At 37.7% G+C, this 16,419-nt stretch overlaps 1 protein-coding gene across 20 annotated transcripts in view; it reads left to right on the top strand.

Moving 5' to 3' along the window:
* ACBD5 (acyl-CoA binding domain containing 5) overlaps positions 1 to 15,495 on the top strand; it is a 37,206-nt gene extending 21,711 nt beyond the window's left edge. For 5 of the 20 annotated variants that reach the window (XM_059056686.2, XM_059056685.2, XM_059056691.2 and 2 more), the window contains 4 exons: positions 3,861 to 4,060; positions 5,402 to 5,446; positions 6,002 to 6,111; positions 11,723 to 15,172. In XM_059056686.2, the coding sequence (XP_058912669.1) occupies positions 3,861 to 4,060; positions 5,402 to 5,446; positions 6,002 to 6,111; positions 11,723 to 11,735 (368 nt within the window). In that variant the 3' untranslated portion in view covers positions 11,736 to 15,172. Of the gene's footprint in view, positions 1 to 3,860; positions 4,061 to 5,401; positions 5,447 to 6,001; positions 6,141 to 11,722 lie in introns of all 20 variants that reach the window. The other 15 variants (XM_067030276.1, XM_067030277.1, XM_067030279.1 and 12 more) reach the window with 8 other exon arrangements.
* Positions 15,496 to 16,419: the final 924 nt, after the last annotated feature.

Genomic DNA, 16,419 nt, shown 5'->3' with positions numbered 1-16,419 from the left:
GTGATGAGGATAATCTCTCTCTCTTTTTTTTTTTTTTTTACTAAGACATTCTTCCTATTGAAGAATACACAGTGTTTTTTGTCTGTATATATGCCTATATATATATAGGTCTGCCTATAAAGCCTACACTCCTCACCTTCATACGGAACTTGATTCGACCTGTCCTTTGCTCTTTTTGACGTTATCATCCTCATGTTTTCATCACTCTCCTTTTTAGCATCTACCTCAAATAAGTAAAGAAAATCTTCCCACCCCCTCCACCGGCTTGCCCCTTCCATATCTGTGTCTTTCCTACCATTTGGCGTAGTCTTTTGTCTCTTCTTTGTTGATATTTGACTATCCCTTCATTCAAAATTCAACCTAAAGGAAAAAAAAAAATAGTGCTTTGGGGGAGTCTTTCCTAATAATTCACATTTAACTTTAATTAGTGGAATACTATATTCTTTTAACATCCTTACACTTTTACACGCATTCCTTTTGTCAGGACTTTTATATGTTCTGCATCTAGGATAGGTTAATAAATCTTGATAGCATATTATAAAGCAGTAGGGAAAAAGCAGGCTCTGGGGACCCCTAGGGTAAGATAGTCAAGTGTATGATGGGCATAACATGTCCCCCCCTCAACCTAATTAAATGAATAAAACAGAAGAAAAACATATCAAGGTATATGGCAACAGCAACTAGATAAGGGACTCATCCTCGTACCATAAACTGTGCAAAGTATCAGAGAGACAGGACAATTAGAAAGAAACTAGAATAGATAGGAAGTTCTGTTCTCTATAGAAACAGTGAGAATGACGGTGAGTCAATGAAATTTTGAAAAAAAAACCTCTCAATTTAGTGGGAAGCAGACTGGAAGCCATAGTGGCTCGAGGGTGAAGACTCAAGAGTGTCCGTCTGGAACTCTTTTGGACACACAGCCAGAATGAGTGCAAGACTTGTTATTTTTCTCTTCCACCTCTGGTTGAGAAGGAAGCTGGAGAATGGGGCATAATCTGGTGGAACTAATCACCTCTTGTCACAGAGGCTTACAAAAAAGAGAAGATACAGGAAGGATTGGGTAGCCTAGTGTCCAGTTCACCGAATTTCACATACCCTCCCATCTCCTTCCCCTGGGAACAAGCAGAACCACAGCCAGAGCTAGAGGAAACTGAGGTTTGCTTTCAGACATGACCTCCCTCTTCTAGTTCTGACCTTGAGGACACTGAGGGAGGCAGGGGAAGATAATTGCTCAGTGATAATTCTCTTTCACTGCCAAAGGCCATCTGGCCTCTTATATGGAGGAAGGATCTGAAATGTAAGGCCATCTGTCATTTGAATATATATGTCATTGAATATATATATATATATATATCGCTGATCCAGGAAAAGTCCCCAACACAGGGCATTTCACAATGTTCAAAGAAAGAGAATAGAAAACAATTCCCCCGTTACCTCAGCCCCTACCTCTAGTCCCACTCAGAAGAGCCGATTATAGAAGCGACAGACACTGATGATATCAAGCCTACAAGGTCAGGTCTGGGGTGACATACCAGTAGGGCAATGTCAACGTGGCAGGAAACCCACCATATTTAGGTAGATTGATAGAGTTGCCTGTGTCATAGATAAACAAGCTGACAAAAACTGACCTGGGAACTATGTAGAAATCCTACAGACAAGGAAAAACTAAAAAGGAGAGTGGAGAGGGGGAAAGGCACTTAGGATGCAAACAAAAGATCTGTTTTGGAAGAATATATATGCCAGAGAACAGAACATTTTAGATAACCAGTATTCCTCACTCAATAAAAAAGAATATAAACACTTACAAAGAGGAGATCGAAGCAGAGATGATAAGGCCTAAAAAAAGGAAATTGCATAGGTAGGGGGAAAAATGGAGGCATAAGTAATAGTTATATAACTTATAAATACATTAGAAACAGTAAAGAAGAGAATTGACATGGCAGAAATGCAAGTCACTCATTTATTCAAGAAAGGCAGCTTATACAGTTTGGGCGGAGGGCCCCTCTTTACAAGAAAAAATACAAATTTGTGAATATTTAGTTAAGAAAACGGTCACAACGTATTACTAGAACCTTGGATTCAGGTTTCTTTCTTTAGGTAATTTAACAAAATTGTTTATATGAAACGCTTCCTGTTTAAAACCTGACTTTACCCACCTACAGCTCTCTACGGCTCCCCAGAAATCACAGGGGCCCGTACAGGGGGATGGGCTGATACTCCTGTCTTTGTGAAGGCGGTTTGAACACTGAGTATTACAAAGGATGTAGTAAAGTGAGCAGAGACAGCACTACTTCTCTGGCACCATCAGGACCCACTGATAGACCATCACAGAATATGTCAAGCTCTTAAGGATGCAGGAAAAAACTAAGCCTCAAATTCGACTTCCCACTTTTTTTTTCTGTGTAAATTCCACACCAATAGCTGAGTTCAGGAGTGACCACTTCAAATTTTAGTTCCTTTCGATACAAGAGTAGAGGTCTTCTTGAAAATGGCATTGAGCATTTCAGTGTACTCTTTGGGGTTTAACTTGGCAGATGGCTCCAATTCCATTTCTCTTACAGCCCCAAACACTGCTTGATGCAAGTTCAGTTTTGGGAATCCTGCTTCTGTAGGGTTCCAGGATACCAAAGGGCAATGAGGTAGACAATTTTCCGTTTATTATTTAAAACAAAACTTACGTATTATATTAGCAAGCATGTAAAACTTGTGATGTTCCATTTCTGCAAGGGTAAGGTAACATAGTAGTACCTTTTACACACTGCAATATAAAACTGTTTCGGACTTCCCTGGTGGTCCAGTGGTTAGGACTCTGCGCTCCCAATACAGGGAGCACAGGGTCGATCCCTGTTTGGGGAACTAGGATCCTGCATGCCACACGGCGAGGCCAAACAAACAAACAAACAAACAAACAAAAAACTGTTTCAGCCTTTGTGAAAAATAACTTGGCAACACTCATTAAGAACCACAACAAAATTGTTATCCTTTCACCCAGGAATTCTTCTTTGAATTTGTCTGACCTAAAGGAATCAACAAATTTGGACAAGAATTTTTAAAAGTAGGATACAAAATCACATATAAGGGGTAGTGCCAATTCTGTAAATATACGCATAGAAAAAAAAACGTATGGATAGACAACAAAATATTAATAGTAGTGAGATTTCAATATAAGTATAATGGAATTTATAAGAAAACCCATTTTAAAACCTTTTGGGAGGCTTACAGTGATCAAATAGGAAAACATAGCTGTTTAGTGTAGCTTTTTTTTTTTTTTCTTTTTTTTTGCGGTACTCGGGCCTCTCATTGTTGTGGCCTCTCCCGTTGCGGAGCACAGGCTCCGGATGCACAGGCTCAGCAGCCGTGGCCCACGGGTCTAGCCGCTCCGCGGCATGTGGGATCCTCCCGGACCGGGGCACAAACCCACGTCCCCTGCATCGGCGGGAGGAACTCTCAACCGCTGCGCCACCAGGGAAATCCTAGTGTAGCTTTTAATACTCCAAAGAAACAGCCTCATATATTTTCAATCTTGTTACTGTATTAGTAAAGAATTTTTAAGAATGTACCCCAAATATGCATATTATTTGTGTATTATATACATTGAGTCATGTACTAGTATATTAGGTACATTATAAAACCTTAGCAAAAAAAAAAATTAAGACTATAAATAGAAGTTCATACCTATGTCAACTTCTTTGATTTTAATAGTTTATTTTGTGTACTTCCTGATTGCTTCCACTCCACTTTGGAGATTTAGATCTCAAAGAAATAGAGGAAAGATGAAAAAAAAACCCACAAAAAACACCCCACCATTTCTACTTTTCTAAGAGTGATTAAAACTAACTTATTTTGCTCTCTTAAAACAGGGCACAGGATGCAACATTTGAGCGAAGGAAGCAAAGGTCGGCAAGTGGGAAGTGGAGGTGATGGGGAGCGCTGGGGTTCAGACAGAGGGTCGAGGGGCAGCCTCAACGAGCAGATCGCTCTCGTGCTCGTGCGCCTGCAGGAGGACATGCAGAACGTCCTTCAGAGACTCCACAAACTGGAGACGCTGACCACATCGCAGGTAGCCTTCCTCATTTGTCTTGTCTCCATCTGCTGTTGATCCCGTCAAACAGTATGTAATTGCAGTCTGTGTTAATCTGATTTAAATGAACCATGCAAAGGATACCCAAAGCTTATTTTAGCAGTTAAGTAAGATTATGTTTAGGGAACCAGGCTCAGATTATGTTTCATCAAGAGGTATATGGTGTGTTCCAATGAGAAGAATATTCAAATACACTGAATTTGAATGGTTTTGCTAAGAAAGAGTCAAATTCTGGATCCACAAAATGCTAAACAGTGACAGTTTACAAAATGCTTTTTCTTGTTAAATGTGTGATTTTTTTGGTATGTGCATTTAATATCTGTCTTTCTTGCTAGACTATCGACACTGTGATTGTAGGGACTATATATATACTATTTTATTTGCTGCTGCTAAAGGACAGAGCCTTGTTCCAAGGAGGGGGCACAATAAATATTTGCTGTTAGATTTTTTATAAAATCTGATTTACACACATCAATGGAGTTTAATGGTTTTTAAAAGGATCTACTTTTGAAAATATTATTTCAGAAAAGACTGACCCAAAAGCCAAATACCACTTAAAGTAATTGGAATTTTTCAGCATATAAAATTAGCAATACCATGTTGGAGACAGGAACAACATGAGAAGAATAAGAAGTGTTGAACAGTGCAGTTTGTGGCACTAATAGAGACCACAGCTAATGTCCTAGGGTTCACCATCGAAGGGCCATCCTTTTGTAGCGAGCGTTGTCTTCTATCTTGGCCTCTTTTTAAAATGCTGTGGAGGTAATACACTAACTTACCCATTCTTTACTGTAAATTAGTTTTAGGCTCAAAACTTTCAAGCCGGAGAGAAATGTAGAGTTACGATTTGTCCTCCACTATGGTTTGCTTAGCTTATCGTGAATCTCCAAAACAGATATTTGGATATTGTTCACATAATCTTTACACATTTACAGTTTTAATAATCAAGGCTACAGTTCTCAAATGTGTTTGTAAGTTGGTAGTTTATATGGAAATCAAGGAATTAATAAGAAATGTTGAGTAAGTAATTTAATAAGAATGTAAAAGAAGTAATGGTTCAGATTAATTTGAGGGTTTATTTTGATAATTTTATATTATTTGAACTGTAAAATGTCAGAGATAATTATTTGGCTAGCAATTTTAGGGACTTTTAATTTGGTCACTGTGCGTTTCAGGATAATCAAAGCATAGTTAGCAGAAAAATGGAGAGCAATCCAATATTTCACCCTTTTTTTTAAAAAAAAGATAGGAAATAGAAAAAATTACTGTATTCTTTTTTTCTTTTAGTCAAAGCTAAATCAGTTTCATTTGTGTTGACAGGCAAAATCATCAGCATTACAGACCAGTAATCAGCCCCCTTCACCGGTAAGAAATTCTTATCTTAAATCTAAGTGCCAGGGTTTCAAATAAGTTACAATAAATTTAGATTATATGACATCCTTAAAGTATTCCAAATGAAATCTACCCTTTAGAACTTTGAAGTTTAAAATATATTTGTTATGGGCTTCCCTGGTGGCGCAGTGGTTGAGAATCCGCCTGCCGATGCAGGAGACACGGGTTCGTGCCCTGGTCCGGGAAGATCCCACATGCCGCGGAGCAACTAAGCCCGTGAGCCATGGCCGCTGAGCCTGTGCGTCCGGAGCCTGTGCTCCGCAACGGGAGAGGCCACAACAGTGAGAGGCCCGCATACCGCAAAAAAAAAATAAATAAAATAAAATAAAATAAAATATATTTGTTTTGTACTAAGTCTGAAGTACTTCTGAAAGTCTACTTACTGAATTACGCTCTAAAATTATCTCCCTCCCTTTAGCAGGAGTGAGATCTATTATTAGTTATATAGTTTCAAAATTATGGTGTGTTTTTTAAATTTATATATGCAATATGTAATAGATCGGTGACCAGTTTATTTTATCTTCTCAGAGACCATCTTGGTGGCCCTTCGAGATGTCTCCTGGTGCATTAATCTTTGCTATCATATGGCCTTTTATTGCCCAGTGGTTAGTGCATTTATATTACCAAAGAAGGAGAAGGTAATATGATAGTTTTATAATTCAAAGTGGTACGTAAACTCTTATAATCTATAGCAGACAGAGCTTTCAGCGGCAGTTAGGGAGATAGGTCCATTTTATAGATAGATTCTCATACTGAGCATTCTGTACTGATCCTGAGACTGAAACTACCTTGGAAATGGTATCTAGTGGGTTTTTAGATACTTGTTAGATTAAAATTTTTTCACTTGAGAGCATCTGATATATTTGTACACCTTTGATTTATGCAACAGCAAGAAAATGATTACAGGCTTAAGTTTTATGTCTTATGAAGAAACAGTGTTCTCAAAGTATGATTTTTTGGGGGGGCCCTTTGCTAATATTAAAGGACAACAGATAAGAAAACTAATAATGCCTGCATGCTCTCTATACCTTAGAAATATAGACGCTGGCATTTCAGAAAATGTTCATCCTGGTGGTTGACTAGAAATAGGGCTTATTCTAATTTGAGGGCCAGAATTCCAGTTTGGATGCCAGGAAATAACTCAGATAAATCTGAGAATAATAGGTTCGAATCCTTGCAAGTGCTCTGAGATTGTCTAGATGAGGAATGACCCGAGGCCAAAACTCTTGGGTTCAAGAAAATCACTAAAAGCATTTTTTTGGACACTATGTAAACTGAATTACTTTTGCTGGATGGACAGATGGACAAATATTTGTCATTCGTGGCCTCACTGATTATGTTTCTGGTGTTTCATCACCATTTCCCATTAAGTCACAACAGATGGCGAAAAGAGGTAGGGTATTTGGTGGTAAGATTTTAAGTGCTCTCTTACATTATGTGCAGTGGAAACACATTTTAAAAAAATCTACAAGTTTAAATAATTGTAGGTCTGTTGTTCCTCTACCAAAGAACCCACGTTTCTAATTACTGCACGTGACAACAAAAGCAAAAACCAAACATTTACCCTTCTCCTATGTCAAAGGGCTAAGCAGCACACTAGTCTAAGTGCTCCAGTGAGAATGCTTTATAGTAGAGAAACGGAAATGCATGTGGCCTCAGGTGACTTGGTTTAGTCTTCCTTGTTCTCTGCTTATGTTAAGACTGTTTGATTTATGTTCACAAATGAACTCAATACGTTTTCTGGTACATTAATGTTCTTGGAATATACTTGCTCACTTAAAAAACTTTTGTGGGATCTCAGAAGCCTAAGTTGCCTTCTCAGTATCATTTACCCCCTTTCTAAGCCATCTGTGTATGTGTCATTTCAGCTGTTAAGATACAGACCTTGGGACTATATCTATAGATACAGACTATAGACCGTGGTCCAGTGGTTTAAGAATCCGCGCATCCACTGTAGGGGGTGTGGGTTCAATCCCTGGTTGGGGAACTAAGATCCCGCATGCTGCATGACATGGCCAAAAAAAGGGGAAAAAAAGATATAGACCTTAATTTAAATCCTTTCTTTTCTTTTTTCACACATTTTGTGTTTCTCCTGTGATGGCTGGGTGCTATACAGTGTTTTAAATCCTAATATCCCTGATAATAGGAGGAAAAAAGAACCAAACCTTTTTTCAGTATGTGGTTATACTGGATTCAAGCGGCTGGCAACAGTGGTGCTAAGGGGAGGTGTTTACATGTTTTGCAATGCATTTCAAAGTTCTTTTTCATGTTTTCCTTTGTAGAAAGTTGGGGATTGGAGAACAGAGAAATTTAACACACGACAAAAAAACCTGAAGTTTACCTGGATTAATAATTTATTTCATGCTTAAGGTTGAAGCAGCTTGTCAGTTTGTTAAAGACTGAAAAAACAAACTGTACTTTGCTTTAGCAGTCACGGAAAATTGCAGTTTTTCTAAAATTATTATTTTTTTAATGTTCCTTACTTGTAAAATTATATTCCATTTCTCCTAAGTATTCCTTTCAGTTGTTGACAGATGTCTCTGATTGGAGAAACTTTTCTCTGTTCCTAATTTTCTACTTTGTTATTAATGAATCTTTATCCAGTTTTCCAATGTATGTTAGGTATTTAATCCTTCAAAGTTGTAAATTATTAGTGCTCTGCAACTGCATTTTGATGAGACATAGTGTTTTTATGTATTGTTTACTTATATATGTAAGGAGTCAACTGGGGTTGGCGATGAAAATAAGTTTTGGCTTGAGGGGATTTAGGCATCTTTTAATCTGGCAGTGTTTAACAGGTTTTAATCTGACAGTTATAGGAAAGAAGACTAGAGAACATTGTGCATGGTTTAGAGAAGACAGGTCTGTGTTAGAGATGAAGAGAAAGATCTAGAAATCCTCTTAGGATGGGAAAAGTGTGGCCAGGAGAGGGTGTGCCCTACTTATAACAGGGCCCACCCTGTACCTCATCCTCTAGCACAGTGTCTGGCATGTATTAGGCTTTCAGTAAATATGTGCTGAATACATGGCTGAAGGCCCACTCTTGGCAGGATGGCAGCTGAAGTACCATGTGACATGGAGAAGCTTTGATGTTATTTAACATCTGGATGCAGACACACACTGAGATAATCCTATACACATGTAAAATAAGTGGTTATCTATTTGTGGTAAGCTTTAAAAAAAATTTTTTTTTTACATGAAAAGTAATACTTAAGGTCCACTGCTTGATTCTTTTTTCCCCAGTATAGAAGAATATAAATTTGTTAATAGTTGATTTACAATGTTAATTTCTGCTATACAGCAAAGTGATTCAGTTATACATATATATATATATATATATATATTCTTTTTTTTCATATTCTTTTCCATTATGGTTTATCATAGGATATTGAATATAGTTCTCTGTGCTATACAGTAGGACCTCGTCGTTTATCCATTCTACATATAATAGCTTACATCAGAAAAATATAAATTTAGAAGTAAAACAGATCTCATATCACTCTGCAGGGGATCTGAAAAACATTCTTTCTGTATGTGTTATGAAGAGTATCATCTGCAGACCTGTTCAAAATCAGGCCCTGAACAGCCTCCTGTGGTACTACCTTCCCTCAGTTACCTAACCTGGTCATTCTGCTATTAAAGTTATCCATGAGTTAAATACTGAAAGCAGGCCCGTTTTTGGTTTTTTTTTTTTTTTTGGCCGCAGGGCGGCAGCTCACAGAATCTTAGCTCCCCAACCAGGGATCGAACCTGGGCCTACGGTGGTGACAGCACCAAGTCCTAACCACTGGACCGCCAGGGAATTCCCTGAGAGCAGATCTTTTAAGTCCACAAGACTATTCTTAACCTATTACACAAAGACCTCACTTCTCAGATACTGCATGTTTTACAAACTGAAGGTTTGTGGCAACCCTGTCACAAGGCTGTCAGTACTGCTTTCCCAACAGCATTCATTCACTTCATGTCTCTGTGTCGTATTTTGGTAATTCTTGAAATATCTCAGACTTTTTCATTATTATTATAATATCTGTTATGGTGATCTGTGATTAGTGAACTTTGATGTTGCTACTATGACTTGCCAAAGGCTCAGATGATGGTTAGCATTTTTTTAGCAATAAAACATTTTTTTAATGATTTTTTTAAGGGAACTTGATTTTTATTTATTTATTTTTTGGCTGCGTTGGGTCTTCGTTTGCTGCGCAGGCTTTCTTTAGTTGTGGCGAGCGGGGGGCTACTCTTTGTTGCGGTGCGCGGGCTTCTCACTGCAGCGGCTTCTCTTGTTGCAGAGCACGGGCTCTAGGCACGCGGGCTCAGTAGTTGTGGCACGCGGGCTCTAGAGCGCAGGCTCAGCAGTTGTGGCACACGGGCTTAGTTGCTCCTAGGCATGTGGGATCTTCCCGGACCAGGGCTCGAAACCATGTCCCGTGCATTGGCAGGCGGATTCTTAACCACTGCACTACCAGGGAAGCCCAATAGTGTTTTAAAATTAAGGTATGTACAGTTTTTTAAGACATAATGCTATTGCCACTTAATAGACTAAGTAGAGTGTAAACTGTTATATGCACTTGCAAACCCGAAAATTTGTGTGACTCACTTGATTGCGATATTAGCTTTATTGCAATGGTCTGGAGCCGAACCTGCGTGATCTTCAAGGTCTGCCTGTAATTTGAAGGAAAGGATGTTTCTAACCACTTTCCTTTATCAGTCTGTCCAGGTTCATAAATGTGCTGGTAGGTGGTTTCCTTAGAGACAATGAGCTTTCAGTTTTTATTTAATAGAAACTGGATAGGGTGGGACAGGTCTCAGGAGAAACATTCTTCATATGGAGCCCGGGGAAGGTGATACTGGACCAAAAATTCAGGCCCAGGCTTCTGAGGCAGGGAAAGAATCTCAGCAGTCCAGGCAGAGCAGAGAGTTCAGTGGGCTGGGGAAAGGCAAAATGTTATTCTTGTTTTCTTATCTGTTGTTTTCTGTAACTTTTCTTCTCTTATCACACTATACTCTACATTTTACAAGTTAATTTTTTATAAAAGGAGAGAAAGAGCTAAGTGCCTGGAAAACATCCCCAAATTCCAAAGATCGTGATAGTGACTTACGTCTCTTCTATTTCCCTATTACAGTTGAAGATTGGGGGGTTCATAGACCAAGTTGTGCATGTTTTGGTAAATCTACAGATTTGGTAAATCTTGTATAGTGATCTGCATCACGTGGGTTGTTAGTAAGTGTTGCTAACTGTTCAGGCACCTCCCAACTAGCATTTCTGCTAACGTCTCACTCAGGCAGTCTTTACAACCACCCACGATTCTCTTCCTCAAGGGGCCGTTTTTCTTCATGCCAGAGTAATCTCCTCCTATTATGTGAAAATCCATCTGATTATTTAAAATGTCACTCCTGCCAAGGTGTACATAAGATTTCTGCAGAGGATAAGGAGTGGTCTGATTATTTAAAAGATCATTCCTGCCAAGCGGATTGCATAAGAGTGTTTTGTTTCTACAGAGGAGAGGAATAAACTTGTAATGAGAGAGTTTCAGGCATTTTGGCATCTGGAATGCTGAGGAGGGTATAGAGATTTTACAGCTGTGGGTCCTTTCCCAGAACTCAGATCACATGTGATTGTTGTGCTCACAAGCCCATTCTTCTCCGGTAGCTCACTCTGCTATCAGTAAAACCATCACATTATACACATCTGAGTTGTTGGTTTATATGTCCCCCCCATCCTCATCCCATCAACTAAACTGAGAGCTTTTCTGAGGGCTAAGAGCCTGCTTCAGAGATGTCTGAATCCCCAGTACCTGGCACAGTGCCTGGAAAATAACAGATACATAATATGTGTTGATTAAATGAACAGTCCAGGTTGTGTTATCTGTCAGCCTTTTGTTGTTTTATTTAGTTTTTTTGTTTCAAAACTTTCCATTTTGATAAAATTATGAAATAATTTGCAAAAATCTGAACTGTGGAATAGCCAACTAAAAAAGGTGAGAATCTAGAAGCTATGAAAGGAGGAATGTACATTGAAATCGTATGTTAGAAACTACTTGGTAATGTCATCACTTGCAGTTGGATCTTTCCTATCGAGCTCTAAGTGACGTGAAGTAACTTCATAAGGATCATTTGTAATTTTATGGTCTTATTTTGAATTTGAATATTATTATTATGTTACCATCAGCGAATTCTTTGGTATGGATGTGTTTCATATTCAGGTTGCATTTATACTCATAGGACATTGTTTTTTTTCCTTTCTTTTCAAAGAAAATTGAACTGAAGAAAATATTTTGCTGAAGATTACTGGACCTGGATGACCTCGGGATGAAATGGATTGTGGAGCTCACACGAAACTCCTAGTTTGTGATGATTACATTTCTTTTCGTTGTCCAGTAGTTTGGTTTGTGTACATATATACATATATATATTTTGCACTACACAAATGATAACATTTTAAGGACTAATATTGCTGATACTTGAATAATCAATCTCAACTAGGTTATAAGTAACAGACTTAGATTTACCCTACCCTTGAACGTGAAGGACATAAAATTATTAATTATTGTTTGGTAACATGTTTACCTGATTATCTCCCATAGAGAAATATAAGCTGCTTTTCCAAGGTACAGTTGTGATAATAAGAACAGATTTATAACTGGGCATTTTTAATTTTCTAAATTAAATATGAGAAAGTATGCAAACCAGGAGTGAATTTCAAATGAGATGAAATCGACTTTCTTTCTTAGTCACTGAATCACCATGCGATTCAGTAGAAAACGACTGGAAGAATCTTCTCCACGTCCACTTTGTGGGCTGCCCATAATCTTCCTTGGGCGTGCGCAGCTCTAACTTTAGTGTTCAGGCATCATTATGACAAAGTAGAGCCCTATGTACTAGGCTTTGTTTTTACAAATGATTCACAGAATAGACATAACCTGCTAAAGGAAATGATGAAGAATGGGCTTAACGTGTTCTGAACCTGCAGATCATTAATAAGATTTGTATTCAACCATATACATGGATTCCTTTGTAATAATTTTCCTTTAACTGAGCACATCTTGTTTCTGCTTCATAGGGTGCTTTGAAATATAAAATGAAAACTTATTTATACTGTTTTTACAAAGGTCAAAGAGGAAACACATGAAAATCACTTTTCTGTAACTGGTAAACCACACAGACCGGACTCTTAACCTCTTAGTGCCTCAGTTTTTCCTTCGGGGTATAATATTGGAGATGCACCTATTTCACAAGGGGTGTTGGAGAGGTCTGCAAGCTAGCAGGCCATATGCTTGCATTTGAATAAGACATAGCCAACTAATGTAAATTTGTGTCTCTCCTCCACCTCCCACATTTAGACTAAGAAGAAGACTGTAATTTAGATCCTTGAAGGCTTTGTTTGGAATTATCCTTCCTGCATGCCTTTTAAAACTCCCTGCTCATGTAGATGTACCTTATGCTTTAAAGATTTCTCTGATACAAAGGTTTAGTATCAAATAATTTTTTAAATTCTTGGTATGTGTGATATTGGGTTTAGCATCATGTGTTCAGAGTGTTCTCAATAAGAGAGAAAGTAATCCATCCCTAGTCTAGAGGGTGGTTCTTTGTTTACCTGAAGAAAAGAGTATAAGGATACAATTTGCTTTTCTGAAGACTCTTTTTCCTTATTTTTTTTTTTCTTACATGTAACTTGATGTTTTTTATTTTTTAATCCCATCTTGATGAAAATGTATCTGTCTAAAGAGATCTACTAATATTTGCTTTTTAAAAGCTGTCCTCTATTTATTTAGGAAAAAATGAAGCCAGTAACTGAATTATATGTAAAAATAAAATTTAGACCTGCGGGTCGGGAGTTATTTAAAAAAATTAGCTATCAATCTGGTATCAGAAAATGGTGGCTTTTCTCTCAGTTTATAAATAAATAAGATGCAAAGTAAGAATGTAAGCAGTTGTGATTCATTACAAGCAGTTGGAGGTAACTAACTCCTAGGGATAACCATTTGTATCCTATTCCAAAGTCTTATTTTATAGTTTGAAAGGCACTTTGCACAGTTCTTGTATATACAAGTAAAGACGTAATTATAGGATGTAGTGTTACTGGTTTGTTTAACAAGAACCTCATTTAAAATTGACAGCTATGGTATTTTTTTAATGATCTACTTCTTTTCTGTTTCTTTATTGTAAAATTAAGTTAAAATAAAAGGTTAATGAAAAATGTTATGTTTTTTATTCCTTGTTACTGTTAGAAGTACATTGATTATATAAACATTAAATGAGAATAAATAGTAGGGGTTCATAGGAAGTAATTGTGCCTCGTTCAAAATAAAGTCATGCTATTACATGTAATTTTATAAAAATCAGAAACAGGCTGAAGTTGAACTCATTTAGTCATTTGGCTGAAAATGTTACTGATCGTGTCAAAATCTTAGTTTCATTTCTTATTCCAAATAGGTAGCTTCCCATAGCCACTCAGTCAGCCATGTTAAATACATACAGTTGATCTTAGGTAGAAAATAGTGAGAAGGTTTTATGTTTTTAATACAAATGTATAACTTGTAACTTCTCCAGAGAGTGATAAAAGTGATGTTAGCTATTTGTAACGTTAAGATACCAGTGTTCTGGGGCCTGTAATAGGAACCTAACTGCAGTGGCTTGAGGTTTTTTTTCCTCATATACAAGGAGTCCAGAGGTAGGAAGTCCAGGGCTGGTAAGGTGCTTCCACAATGTCCTTAGGGACACAGGTTCCTTCTGTCTTTCTGTTCTGTCATCTTTAGGGTGTGGGCCTTGTCTTCATGTTCGCTAAATGTCTGCTGTACATCTCGGTCCAATGTCTACATTACAGGTAGGCAAAGATCCTTATCCAATCAGGAAACAGTAACTTTCCTGGAAGTCTCACACAGGATACTCCTTCTCCGTCTACTTGGCTACACCTGGGTCTCATAATTATATCTTTGTCTATAAGAAAGAATGTTATTTAAAGAATAAAATTGTTCCAGTTTATATAGATATAATTTTACACATTTAATTTTGCCCATACACAGGAAAGGCCATGTCTTTTGGCCTTTAATACACTTAACTGAGTTCTCTTCTTTCTCTATTTGTTTTTCTTTTCTACTTCTCAATCCTTGTTTTCCCACTGACCTTCTCTATCTCCATTCATCATCCTTCCCAATGGAACCACTTTTTCAAGCTGAAAAACGGTAAGTGTTTTCCTTTTTCAAAAGAAACAACTAAAAGAACTTTTAAATACATACATAATACAGGTGAGGTGTAGCCATTGTTATTTTTTCTGCCCAGCACCTGTCCCTCCTCCTCCTATAACAGCATCACTCTCCTTGCCCTTCCCCGTGGTAGAGAGCTCCTCTTCCTCCACTGTAATCCTGCCCCCCCCCCCCAGCCACAGTAATGGGCATGTGACTCAGACCTGGCCAGTGCCTATCTCATTCTCCTCCTGACCACAGTGACAGTCCTAGGGACGAGCGTATGACCATCAGTGAAGCAGTCAGTTATTCTCTGGATTTATTTCAGGAAACTAGAGGAGAAAGCATTTTGCCTTTTCACAGAATATTACATAGTTGGGATCATACAGTATGTAGCCCTTTCAGAATGGCTTCTTTCACTTTGCAATATACATTTATGGTTCCTCCATGTAATTTCATGTCTTCATAGCTCATTTCTCTTTATGTTTTTATGGCTGTGTGTCAATAAAGTTTTATTTACAAAACAAGTAGGGGGCCGTATTTGTCCTATGGGCTGTAGTTTGCTGACTTCTGATTTAGATAATTCATTTCTTTTTAGCACTGAATAATATATCATTGTCTGGATGTACTAGAGTTTATTCATCCATTCACCTATTGAAGGACATCTTGGTTGGTTGCTTCCAAATTTTAGTAATGATGAATAAAGCTGCTATCAACATCTGTGCATAGGTTTTTATGTGGTCGTAAGTTTTCAACTCATTTGGGTAAATACTAAAGAGCTGATTGCTGGATTGCATAGAAAAGTTACGTTTAGTTTTATAATAAACCACCAAACTGTCTTCCAAAGTGGCTGTACCATTTTGCATTCCTACCAGTAATGAATAAGAGTTCCTATTGCTCCACATCTTTGTCAGCATTTGGTATTGTCGGTGTTTTGGGTTTTAGCCATTCTGATAGGTGTGTAGTGGTATCTCATTGTTGTGTTCTCTTTCTCCTTGAATTACAGGCTGTAAGGTTATTACCAGGGAGATCCTGGGGCTGTATATCCTGCCACTTGGAGGAGCCTTAGATAATAAGTCCAACATTTAGACCTAGGAACTTAGACAAGAATCAGAAACAGTGAGTTCAAGTCCTTTAATCTAGTTAATTCTGAAAACACTATCCCTGTGTTTATACAGTTTGTTTACATGGGTTAATAAATTTGCCTTCTTACTTAAGGCAGTTTAAGGTAGGTTTCTGACACTTGGAACCAGAGTCCTGACTAGTATAGAAAATGCGTGATTGTCAGGACTGAGTGTAGGCTCTGAAGCCAGACTGTCTAGGTTCAAATTCTCTGCAATTATGGGAAGTCCCTTACCTTACGTTTCAGTTTTCGTATGTATACAATGTGGATAAAAATACCTCATAGGGTTAATATATGTATAAAATACATAGAACAATGTTCAGGATACAGTAAGTACTTTGTAACTGATAGCTACTGTGATGGTAATAATAATGACTGAGGTTATTATTTCACTATCAGTACATAAGAATCCAAATCCCTTTTGCAGAGGTAGACACCGGAAATGTTGGTGCAAACGTACCAAAAAAAATATTTTTTTTTAACAAGAGCTAGTTTCTTCCATTTATGCTCTGGATACTATTCCTTTTGTTAAAAACTTTGCCATTTTTTTTTCTGCCCCAGACGCAACAACTTTCAACACTTTTGGGTGATTGTTTTGTACTTACCTCCAAGGTTCTAAACAATATGTTTGAACTGCTACTTTA

Source organism: Kogia breviceps, chromosome 3 (assembly GCF_026419965.1).
Source record: "Kogia breviceps isolate mKogBre1 chromosome 3, mKogBre1 haplotype 1, whole genome shotgun sequence".
Lineage (NCBI taxonomy): Eukaryota > Metazoa > Chordata > Mammalia > Artiodactyla > Physeteridae > Kogia > Kogia breviceps.
This window is presented reverse-complemented; position numbering and strand designations above follow the sequence as displayed.